Genomic DNA, 12,922 nt, shown 5'->3' on the forward strand with positions numbered 1-12,922 from the left:
GGAATATATATACCGGAAGGCAAAAGAGCTTAGAATGCAACTGAGAATCAACTACCTAGCAAAACTGAACATCCTCTTCCAGGGAAAAGATGGACTTTCAATGAACCAGGGGAATTTCAAATGTTCCTGTTGGAATGGCCAGAGCTGAACAGAAGGTTTGATCTTCAGATACAGGACTCAGGTGAAGCACGGAGATTGGAGGAGAGGGGGTAAATGAGGGACTTAATGATTATGAACTGCATAGAAAAATGACACTGATAATACTCCTATGAACCTTCTCAGTTAATAGAGCAGGTAGAAGGAGCTTCAATAGTTGAAGCACAGGAGAAAGCTGAATTTAAAGATAAAATATGGTGTAAAAATGGAGTCAATACAGAAAAGGGAAATGTAGTGGGAGAAAGAAAAAGAAGAGGAGGAATAGGCTAAGGTATTTCATATAATAAGATTTTTCTTTATTACAATGAGCTATTGCAATGATAGGGAAGGGGGGAAGACAAGGGGGAATGAGGGAATCTTCACTCTCATCAGAGGTGGCTAGGAGAGGAAACAGCATATATACTCAAAGGGGCATAGGCATCTGGAATAAGAAGGAGAGAAGGGGGGACAGGGGGAAGGGGGGGATGTAAGTGATGGAGGAGAGGATGGACCATGAGGGGGAAAGTGGTCAGATACAACACATTTTCTTTTTTACTTCTTGAAAGGGGCTGGGATTGGATGGCCTGTCTGGGACCACAGGTCTGGGTAGATGCTGGGCCTAAGGGGTGGTATGTAGGCTTGGGGCCTCTTGGCCCCAGGACCAGGGATCTGTCTGCTGTGCTACTCAGCTACTCTACAGCAGAGTCAGAGTGAAAGGAGAGAGAAAATATAGTACATGGTAGTGGAGAAGTTTCAAAAGGAGGGAGTTGCAATCAACAATAGCAACAGTGGAAAAATATGGAAGTAACTTTTGTGATGGACTTATCATAGAGGATGTGATCCACTCGCAACAGAAGCGGTGGTGTTGGAACACAGACTGAAGCACAATTATTATTATTATTATTCTTTTTTGGGGGGGTTGCAGGGCAAATGGGGCTGGGTGGCCTGCCTGGGGTTGCATAGCTGGGTGATCGTTGGGTGTCTGAGGGTAGATTTGGACCCGGGTGCACCTGGCTCAAGGGCCAGTGCACTGTCTGCCACCCAACTGGCCCTACTATTGTTATTACTATTTTATTTTATATCTTTTTTTTTTTTGCAAGGCAATGGGGTTGCAGTGGCTTGTATGGGGTCACACAGTTGGGTGATTTTTGGGTGTATGGAATTGGATTTGGACTCAGGTGCTCCTGGCTCCAGGGCTGGTGCTCCATCCACTGCGCTACCTGGCCATACCTAAAATTATTACTATTATTTTTTTGTTTTAATTTTAATTTTTTTCTCTCCCCTTTACTTTATTGTGCATACAGGTCTGTATTTTTTGGGGGGAGGAGGTATTATGTTTACTCTTAAACAAGAAAATTTTAGTAACGTATAAAATACATTATTTGTAGAAAATAAGAATAAATACTAAAAAAAAGGAAATGTATTGAGCAAAACTTAAAAGTGGATGTATCACATGTATTATTAATAACAACACTGTTATAAAAAAGAAATCAATAAACATGAAAAGTTCAACTCTGTCTTTGCTTTAGGAAATGATGGAACGGTTTATATAAAAAAAAATCTGGCCTTATTTATTACTTAACTCAGAATAAAATCATTATTGTGGCAATCAGAATGGACTTAAGACTGATGGTTTGCTGATGATTTGGGGGATTAGGGAAGGAAAGAATGTGATATAAAGAAATGTATATTCCTACACCTGTCAGCAACAAACTCCTAAGCTTGTAACAGCAGTAAAGGAATGTCACTATTAGTCATGGGACTATGGTACTATCTTGTTTATGAATAGGAAATGATGGGCTAAGGAAAGAAAATACTGGTAAAACATCAAAAATCATGCCTTAATTTTCCCATACCAAAATGAATTGTTCGTATTTTGTGTTTATAGACTTGTCCTGTTACTACTGTTTTTCTCTGTTTTTGTTTGTTTGTTTTTTAGGTTTTTGCAAGGCAAATGCGGTTAAGTGGCTTGCCCAAAGCCATACAGCTAGGTAAATATTAAGTGTCCGACACTGATTTGAACCCAGGTACTCCTGACTCCAGGGCCGGTGCTTTATCCACTACGCCACCTAGCTGCCCCTTACTGCTTTTCTAATGATAGAAATTCTTGTATTTAAGAACTTTAAAAATAGTTTTCTAGGATTCTGGGAAGACGGAGGAATTGGTCAGAAAACTTTTAACCTTCCTTTACCTCCTTTGACCCTACCTTTACCAAAAATATTCAGAACCTCACCACAAAGGGAATGTAGAGCAGCGAAAACAAACAAAAGTCAGGGTTTAATTGCTGTACTTCTAAGACAATTTGAGAAGAGTTTAGGAAAGCCAATAATGTTTCATCTTTCATTTTCACAGAAGACTATGATATCAGGTAGATAATGCATGATAAGTCATCAAACTTCATTTGAAGGAGGGGGTTGCTATGCTAATTTACCAGCCTCACTTTCTCCTAGTCATCTGAACCCAGATTTGGATCAGGATGACAAGAGATAGCCCTGAATGTGAGGCAATCAAGGTTAAGTGATTTGCTCAAGGTCACACAATTATAAGTGTCTGAGGCCACATTTGAACTCAGGTCCTTCCTGACTTCAGGGCTGGCACTCCACCCATTGCGCCATCTATCTGTCCTCTAGAAAGGACAAAATAGAGGTTTGTCCTGAGTAAAGTGCAAATACCTCCACATAGACTCTGAAGAATTAACAAACAACAAGCCCTCAGGGCATGTGGGTTGAGAGACAGCCTCAGCCCAAGAAAACTTTCATCTCACACTCAAGTAAAGGGGTCTGATGGCCAGCTGAAGGTTCTTCCACTATTGGTTCTTCCACCAAGCACAGCTGTGCTGACTAAACACATCCTGGGCTGGGGAACCTGGGTTATGGCTGTAGGGAGAAGATGAGGTCAGTAGCAGAGGGGCAGGGATCCTACAGAGATTGCCACCAGAGATCACACAGAACAAGATCATTTGCAGGGTAGTGTACTGGGGCCCTAATTTTGGCTTGAGTGGAGAGGAAAATACAAGGTAGAGACCCAGGACAGACAGTAAGAAAGAACCGTGATTTGGGGCTCTCCAAATTATGTCTAACAACAACCAAAAAAAAAAAAAAAAAAAAGACAGGACATCACCATAACACCTTAGGAATAGAACTTGAATACACTAAGAACTGCTAAAAACAAAAAATTAAAAAATTAAAATGAGTAAACAAAGGAGGAAAAAATCCAACCCAACAGCTACTATGGGAATAGAGAAGATCTGGGTTATATTCAGAGGAAGATGATAAAGCTAAAAATGCCACTCCTTTTTCAATAAGAAATGTCAAATGAGGGGTGGCTAGTTGGTGCAGTGGATAAAGCACTGGCCCTGGAGTCAGGAGTACCTGGGTTCAAATCTGGTCTCAGACACTTAATAATTACCTAGCTGTGTGGCCTTGGGCAAGCCACTTAGCCCCATTTGCCTTGCAAAAATCTTAAAAAAAAAAGAAAAAAAAAGAAAGAAGGAAATGTCAAATGGTCCCAGGCACAAAAAGATCTTGAAAGAATTTTAAAAGGACTTTAAAAATCAGAGAGACTGAGGAAAACTTAGAGAAACTAAAAGAAATTCAAGAAAATCAAGTCAAACAGCTTGAAAGAGAGAATCAAAAACTTGAAATTCCTTGAACACTAGTATTGGGCAAGGGGAAATTACTATCTAAGACACCAAGAAATAATAAAACAAAATCAAAAGAATGAAAAAATTAAAGAGAAAGTTAAGTATCTTATCAGAAAAATTAATCTAGAAAATAGATGGAGGAAAATTAATATAGAAATAGTTGGACAACTTGAAAATTATAATAAAAATAACCTCGATAAAATTTACAAGAAATTATCATGGAAAATTGTCCTGAAGTTCTAGAACAAAAGGGCAAGCAGAGAGAAAAAAATCCAAAGATTACCATCTAAAAGAGATCCTGAGGCAGAGCCAGGATGGTGGCAAGAGTATAGCCTCTCTTAGATGCTCGCTCCAACATATTTCAAAAACCTTAAAATTATGACTAAAAATTCGAGACAGAACCCACAGAAAGATCTGATGAGACAATTCTCCAACCTAAGGTAACCTGGAAAATAGTGGGAAGGCTCTGTTCCACCAGGTTGGAGGGGGCAGCAGCACACAGGAGAGAAGAAGCCTCAACCCACAGGGAACAGCCCCAGGGCATCTGGAAGCTCTGGCTCCCAGCAGCAGGAGTTTCCTGACCTGCACCCTAGGGAGCACCAAGTACAACTTGGAAGACAGGCAGAGAGACCTCTGCCAGAATGAGTGCAAACCCCAGGCCAGTCTGGCCTTCCTCAGTGCAGCCCAGGAAACGGAAGGAGGGCTGTGGAGCCACCCAGCAGCTGTGCCCTGAATGTTCAGCTCACGGAAGATAAGGGCTGGGGATAAGGAAGTGGAGGGAGACTGCGGAGGTCTGTCCTCTGTCCCTGGGACAGGACTCTGGAGATTTGACTATATTAAGACCCTGGTCGCAATCTGGGCCCCCCATAGAGCATGGAGCACCCCTTCACAGCCCTGGGGCAGAGGAGTGAGCTAGTTGTCATTCAACAGACCTGGAGAGTAGTTAGAGTCTCACATACTGAGGTCCTTGCAGGTGTTCAAATAATACTCAAAAGCTCAGGAAGCACCCCAAAACCAGGCATAGGCCGAGGAAATGAGTAAACAAGGAAAAAAAAAGGAACCTGACCACAGACAATTACTTTGGTCCCATGGAGGACCAAAATACTCAATCTGAAGATGAGAAAGTCCAAGCTTCTGCATCTAAAGACTCCAAGAAATATAGAATTTGTGCCCAGACTATGACAGCACAAAAAAAGGTTTTGAAAATCAAGTAAGGGAGGTAGAGGAAAAATTGGGAAGAGAAATGAGAGAGATGCAGAAAAACATGAAAAAGAAGTCAGCAGCTTAGTCAGAGAGATCCAAAAAAAATGCTGAAGAAAATAACATGTTAAAAACCAGCTTAGAACAAATGGATAAAATAGTTCAAAGAAGTTACTGAGGAGAAATGCTTTAAAAAGTATAATTGACCAGATGGAAAAGGAAATAAGAAAGCTCTCTGAGGAAAACAAATCCTTCAGATGCAGAATGGAGCTAAAGGAAGCTGACAACTTTGCAAGAAATCTAGACACAATAATTCAAAACCAAAAGAATGAAAAATTAGAAGAAAATGTGAAACATCTCATTGAAAAAAAACAACTGATCTGGAAAACAGATCTAGGAAAGATAATTTAAAAATTATTGGGGTACCTGAAAGTCATGATCAGGAAAAGAGCCTTGACCTCATTTTTAAAGAATTTCTATAGGAAAATTGCCCAGATATCCTAGAAGCAGTGGGCAAAATAGAAATTTAGAGGATACACCAATCTCCCCTGGAAAGAGATTAAGAAAAAAACAAACAACCCCCAGGAATATTATAGGCCCGTTCCAGAACTTCGAAGTCAAAGAGAAAACATTACAAGCAGCCAGAAGGACACAATTCAAATATCGCAGAGCTATAGTCAGGATCACACAGGATTTAGCATTACATTGAGGGCTCATTAGGGCTTGGAATATAATATTCTAGAAGACAAAAGAGCTTAGAATGCAACAGAGAATTAACTATCGAGCAAAACTGAATATCCACTTCCAGGGGAAAAGATGCACTTTCAATGAAACTAGGGAATTTCAAATGTTCCTGTTGAAATGACTAGAGCTGAACAGAAAGTTTGAGCTTCAAATATAGGACTCAGGTGAAGCTTAGAGAGGGTCGAGGAAAAGGATAAATTATGAGGGACTTAAGAATGATGAACTGCTTATATTCCTGGCATGGAAAGATGATACTCATAATACTCATATGAAACTTCTCATTTAATAGAGCAGGTAGAAGGAGACTTTATAGATGGGGCACAAGAGAGAGACTGAATTCGAAGATACAATGTATGGCAAAAATGGAGTCAATAAGTAAGAGGGAAATTTACTGGGAATAAGAGAAAGGAGAGGTAGAATAGGCTAAGAGATATCATGGAAAAGATATTTCATGTAGCTTTTGCAATGGTATGGAAGGGGGGAAGGTGAGGGGGGGGAATGAGGGAACCTTCATTCTCATCAGAAATTGCTCAGAGAGAAAACAGCATACACACTCAATAGGAATATAGACCCCTAGAAGAAAAAGGAGAGAAGGGAGATAGGGGGAGAGGAGAGGGTGTTGTGGGTGATAGAGGAGAGGGTAGATCATAGGAGAGGACAGTCAGATATAACACATTTTCTTTTTTTGCTTTTTGCAAGGTGGTGGGATTGGGTGGCCTGTCTAGGACCATGGGGCCAGGTGGTTGCTGGGTCTCTGGGGGTGGGGATGTAGGCTTGGGGCCTGTCTGCCATTCCACTAGGCTACCCCACAGCACATTTTGAAGAGGGAAAGAGTGAAAGAAGAGAGAAAATATAATAGATGGTGGTAGGGAGTAATGGATGGAGGGAATTACAATCAGCAACAGCAACTGTGGAAAAATATGGAAGTAACTTCTATGATGGACTTATGATAAAGAATGTGATCCGCTTGAGACAGAGCTGATAGTATCAGAATACAGATTGAAACAAAATATTTTCTTTCTCTTTCTTTTACTTTATTTCTCATGAGGTTTTATATTTTTGTGGGGAAGGGGATATTATGTTTACTCTTAAACAAGAATATTTTACTAATGTGTAAATAAATTACAGAAAATTAAAAAAACTTTATTGTTACTCTATAACTCTATAAATACAGAAATAAAGTATTATTAAACAAAAACGAGAGAGAGAAAGATCCCAGGAGGAAAACTTACAGAAATATTATAGCCAATATTCAAAGCTCTCGGGTTAAGGAAAAAAATACTGGAAGCAACAAGAAAAAAAAATTGTTAAAGATAACACAAGACCTAGCAGTTACTATGTTGGAAAGACGTTAGATATTGGAATACTATGTTTCACTGAGCAAAAGAATTAGAATTACAACCAAGGATAATTTACTTAGCTTTAAGTATAATTCAGAAAAAAAGGGCATTTAATGACTATAACATCCAGGAGAATTATAAGGTAAACCTTAAAAATCAAATATAAGGGACTCAATAAGGTTAAATTGTTTGCTTCTTAAATGGAAAATATCAGCAGTACTTTTAGATGTCATAATCATTATTTGACTACTCCATCATTATTTGAGTAGTTAGAAAAAAGTAACAGAGGGAAGCTGAGCTAAGTATGATGGGTGATTCCTAAAAAAAAATAAAACTGTGTAAGAGATAAAGGGAGTAATTATCTTATACAGATGAGGCATAAAAGGAAAAACCAATACAGAAGCTAATAAGGGGAGTGTGGGTAGTGCTAGAATGGTTGGATCAATTCACAACTCCACCAGCATTTTATTAGTGTCTCAGTTTTCTCATATCCTCACCAATATTGATCATTTCCTCTTTTTGTCAGGTTGGTCAATCTGTTAGGTGTGAGGCAGTATATCAGAGCTGTTTTAATTCATTTCTCTAATTAATAAATTCAGAGCATTTTTTTCAAATGACTTATAGATAGCTTTAATTTCCTCATCTGAAAGCTACCTGTTCATATCCTTTGGAATATGTTCATATCAATTAGGAAATGACATATTCTTATAAATTTGATTGTTCTTTATATCTTTTAGAAATGAGTTCTTTACTATTTTTCATTATGTCAGCTCTGGAATGAATTCACTTACTGTAATTAATTAAAATGAAAGTTCACTGAAGACAAAGAAAAAAAGAAATGAGTTCTTTATCAGAAATACTAGCTATAAAAATTGTTTCCCTTTATATATTTAAGTTTATTTATATTACATATATATGTACATATATGATATAGTTTTGATGGTTGCTACTTTGATAATACAATTTTAGATCTAATAAGGCTAAGTCATCTTCCTTTGCATTTTTAACATTTTTTTCCTATATAATTATTTAGGTCAGGATATTGAGAAAGTTTTCTGTATTTCTTCTAATCTTGGTTGCATTTGTTTTGTTTGTGCAAAACCTTTTTTAACTTAATGTAATAAAAATTACTCAGTTTGCATTTTATAATGTTCTCTATCTCTTATTTGATCACAAACTTCTCCTTCTTCACAGATGCAAGAGATAAAATTTTCCTTGTTCTACATCTTGCACCTATTTTGACCTCATCTTGGGACAGAGTGTGAGCTGCTAGTTTATGCATAGTTTCTGCCATACTATTTTCTACTTTTCCCAGCAGTTTCTGTCAAATAAGCTCTTATCCCAGAAGCTAGAGTCTTTGGGGTTTATCAAACAGTAGATTACTATAGTCATGTATTACTATTTCTTTTTATCTAATTTATTCTCTGATCCACTTCTTTATTTAATCAGTACCAAACAGTTTTGATGATTATTGCTTTTATAATAGTTTTAGATCTGGTATGACTAAGTTACCTTCCTTTGTATTTTTTAACATTTTTTCCTATATAATTATTTAGATCAGGACATTAAGAGTAAATACAATGTATGGATTTTATGACAATCATTAGCACTTAAAAAGGTAAGGCTAGGTGGTGCAGTGGATAGAGCACTGGCCCTGGAGTCAGGAGTACCTGAGTTCAAATCTGGCCTCAGAAAATAATTACCTAGTTGTGTGGCCTTGGGCATGCCAATTAATCCCACTGCCTTGCAAAAAATAAAAAATAAAAAAATAAATAAAAATTTAAGCACTTAAAGAGTTTATTTCTGGTCAAAGGTAGAAAGGTCCCATAAATAAAAAATATTTATAGCAACAGTTTTTGTAATATTAAGAAATTGGAAAAATACAGCTAAAGTTAACTGGGGAACAGCTAAACACCTTTATGGTTAATGCATGTAATGGAATACTTTTTTGGGGGGGACAGATAGCATTTTTTATTGTAATTCCATCAGAGAAATTGCTTCAATATTTTTTTCCCACAGCTGCTATTAGCTGTATTTCCTTCCATCCTATTTCTCCTCACTCCCATTTATTCTGTTCTCTCTCCTTTTACTCTGATTTTCCTTAGAAGTGTGCTGTATATGACTACCCTCACCCATGAACTTCCCTCTTCTAACTCCTACACCCCTCCCCCCGCTCCCATCTCTTCCCTCTCCTGTTTTCCTCTAGGGTATGAAAGATTTCTATACCTAATTGAATGTGCATGTTATTTCCTCTCTGAGCCAGTTCCAAATGAGAGTGAAGTTCACTAATAATGGAATATTCTTCAAATAAATGATAAATATGAAGACAACAGAGAAGCCAGGGAAAGAATGAAATGACTTGAAGCAAGTGAAGTAAAGAAAGTAAAGAAAACAACATGTACAATGACAAGACCAAAAATGGCCTTGAAACTGAATAATGTATAATTACAATGATCAATGTTAATCTCAAAGAAACAATGAGAAATGATGGTTTCTGAAATTCCTTCTCATTCTAGATCTATGATTCTATGATCTCTCTCTCTTTCTCTTCTTTGCTGAACTGAGAGATGGTAAGTGTGTAGGACTATACAAATATTGTCTAATTTAGTTGAACAGTTGGTTAGTTTTGATGAATGACTTTTCCTCCTTTTTTATTTGTTGCATGAGATGGTTGTCCTTGGAGGGGTGGGGATGAGGAGAGGGGATATACTCCTACATGAAAGTGATGTATCAAAGATGATAATAAATTTTAAAAATCAAACTAAATGAAAACTTGTTTCAGAATTCATAGTGAACTGCATTCCAAATGGTTGTTTGCTGTTAAGTCTAAATAAGCTCCAAAGTTAAGAATATTTCTGACTCCTCACGAATGGTTGCCTTTCCTTAGCAAGTACAACTTTTATGAACTTCTATAAATATAGAGAGAATGCTTTAGGAAGATAATTCTTTAAACCTAATTTCTCAAAGAACTTAAATAATTACCAATATAAAACTTTTAAAATGATATATTTGAATAGAAAACGTGGCAAGTTTTTTGTTTTTACTATAAATTATTTGGCATTTATTCTCCAAGATACTTCTTAGAATACTACTATTAATAAAATAAAAGTTCTTACCAGAGGAGACTTTTTCATTCTGCTTTTCATGAAGAGTACCCACAGACATCAGAAAAACTATGACTAGGAATACAGGTATCCTCCAGGAGCCAGCCAGAGATGCTGAAAATAAATAGTAAACAAGTCTACTAAGCCCTCTGTAATGAACTTGAATGGACAGTTAGAGTGTGTGTGTGTGTGTGTGTGTGTGTGTGTGTGTGTGTGTGTATAAAATTAACACATTTAAAACTATACTGGGGGCAGCTAGGCAGTGCTGTGGATAAAGCACTGGCCCTGGAGTCAGGAGGAACTGAGTTCAAATACAGCCTCAGACCCTTAATAATTACCTAGCTGTGTGACCTTGAGCAAGTCACTTAACCCCATTGCCTTACAAAAAACCAATAAAATTAAAAAAAAATTCTATACTGCAGACTAGGTCTCTGAAAGGGGAAAAAAAGTGAACAGTTGAGCTTCTGTATGAAAAATCTGACCCAGCTCTAGAAATACAGATTCAATCCAAAGCTTTCCTAAGAAGCTGACTGACTCTAGGAGACTCAGACTGAGAAAACACAGAAGAGGCTATACCCTCTAGTACTTTTTAAAGGATTCTAATCTCTCAGTGTTAAAAATCCATTCTGTATCAGGGTAAAATGCTAATACCCATATGAGTCAGAGTTTCTACAGGTCCTTTCAAATATGGGGCCTGGTTGGATTTCCTGGGACTTCAAATGACCCCAACCCACTCTGAATTCCAAGAAAAGGGTAAAGGCATATATAATAAACTATAACATTCCTCTCTTTAATGTACAAAGTTTAGATTCTAAGGGGTGGTTTTTCTCCTCCTTAATCTCCCCAAATCAGCATGGCTCAAAAAAATCCAACCCAAAACTCAAAGGGCTACTGGAATAAATTCTCCAAGAATCATGAGAACGGGAATGGACCTTACAGGTAATCTTGAATGCTATTAAAAAAACACTGATCAAAAATGTTTTACAGAAAAACAGAAATGAAATAAAATGGTAATGCAATATATTTTTCTAAAAAATAGCTTAAATATTGTGCTGTTTTACCTTATAATTCTGTTTTTCAATTGTAAAAAACAAACAAAATTCTAAAAACAATCATTTAACAAAATTAAAAGATGAAAAATTGAAAATGTAGCATTGTTATAAGTTAAAGTTTCTAACAATCTAATAGTATTTTTAATAAATCTAAACTTTTAGATAAATCTTGAAATATTTGTTTTAATTTGCATGGTACACTTCTTGGTATCAAAAACAAGTGACCCACCTAAATGGAAAAGTAATATAATCCAGACAGGAATTGAAACTGCTCTCAAGTAGCGTTCAGTACTTGCATTCCACTTGAATAAAACAGCCAACACATAGCCAACTACCAACGTCCAGATCTTTAGGAATAAATGAACAGAAAATATAAGGTTGAAAAAACATGGGTATGTAAATAAACACAAACATAGCTATATATATATACAAAACTCTAAAGTAGTTGTATTTTAAAACTATTATCGTGGTAGTTCTCTCTCTCTCTATATATATATATATATTAGGTTGTTAAGAAAATAGTACTAGGAAAATTCTTTGATCTAATCTTATTTTTAAAAATGAAAATAAATCATCCATTTGGTTGAAAATTGTAAGATGCTTTAAAAATGTTCATTTTTGGTGTTAAAAAATCTTTAGGCTTTTTTAAAACCTTAGTTTAATATAAAATCTATTAACACTAGAAAATAATTCATATGTAGGAATACTAAGTTCTAATTGGATATTATTGTAAACACTATATTTAATAAGACATGTTCTACATGAGAAGCCCCATATGGGATATCAAGGTTTCTCTACATCTATATCAATCAGGAAAACAATTCTATCCATTAAATGGTTTTCATGAAATCTAGATGATCTGTATATAAAATGTACTGCAAAACCTAAAAACACTATAAAATATAACTGCTTACAAAAAAAAGATATTCTCAGAAAGTAAGGTAGCATGGAGCAAAATTTAAGCCATCTGATTTGGTATTAAAAAAACAAAAAACAAATGGGTTAATCATGAGTTATACTCTCCAAAGCACTGTCATTTGAGAAATTATCGACTTCCATGCTTTGTCTGTATTTGAAAGGAAACTGACAAGGTTATTTGACTATTATGAAATTATTAAATGAGTTATTGGTGTCATTGTTTTATTTGAATATTTTACATGGGTACTATAATAGAAAACCTAACCATGTGCTAGAGTATCAGTACTGTAGAATTCTGGCAGAAATCCTCGCACAAAATGGAGTGATATTCAAAGGTTTGTTTTTAATCTAAAGATGTATTTGTGTATACAAACTTTCTTCACCTAAGGACATATTCATATATGAGTTAATTTGGAGATTTACCATGGCATTATTTCTAGTGCTATGATTAAAGATAAAAATATATTAGTAATAAAAATAAATAATATAAAAAATAAATAATAAAAACATGTAAGTAAATTTCTGAAGGTCTGGTAAAATTTTGCTATACTAATATCAATAATTTAATTAGGTATATTTCTCTTCAGCTTAGAAAAACTGACCCTCCTTCTTGTTTTAAACATCTTTGACTGAGGGAAAGTAATACTTGGAAACTGTGATAAAAGCTTGTAAAGGTCCAGTTCTATGAAATTTTCACCTGGAGGTAATTTACTGCAATAATTTGATATTGACCACAATTCTGTCCAACCTATTTTAATTAATGAGATCTGTATATTTTCAAAGTTT

The 12,922-nt window shown here is 36.0% G+C and overlaps 1 protein-coding gene across 5 annotated transcripts in view; it reads right to left on the reverse strand.

Annotated features, from left to right (window-relative positions):
* The window catches only part of TMEM245 (transmembrane protein 245), a 114,653-nt gene that overhangs the window by 86,650 nt on the left and 15,081 nt on the right, over nt 1-12,922 (reverse strand). For all 5 annotated transcript variants that reach the window (XR_012470788.1, XR_012470789.1, XM_074196764.1 and 2 more), the window contains exons 2-3: nt 11,448-11,565; nt 10,179-10,280 (exon numbers count right to left, since the gene is read on the reverse strand). Coding sequence is in view for 3 of the 5 variants with exons in the window: in XM_074196764.1 (XP_074052865.1) it covers nt 10,179-10,280; nt 11,448-11,565 (220 nt within the window). In the remaining 2 variants the exon portion in view is untranslated. The remainder of the gene's footprint in view (nt 1-10,178; nt 10,281-11,447; nt 11,566-12,922) is intronic.

The sequence above is a fragment of the Macrotis lagotis genome, chromosome 8 (genome assembly GCF_037893015.1).
Source record: "Macrotis lagotis isolate mMagLag1 chromosome 8, bilby.v1.9.chrom.fasta, whole genome shotgun sequence".
Lineage (NCBI taxonomy): Eukaryota > Metazoa > Chordata > Mammalia > Peramelemorphia > Peramelidae > Macrotis > Macrotis lagotis.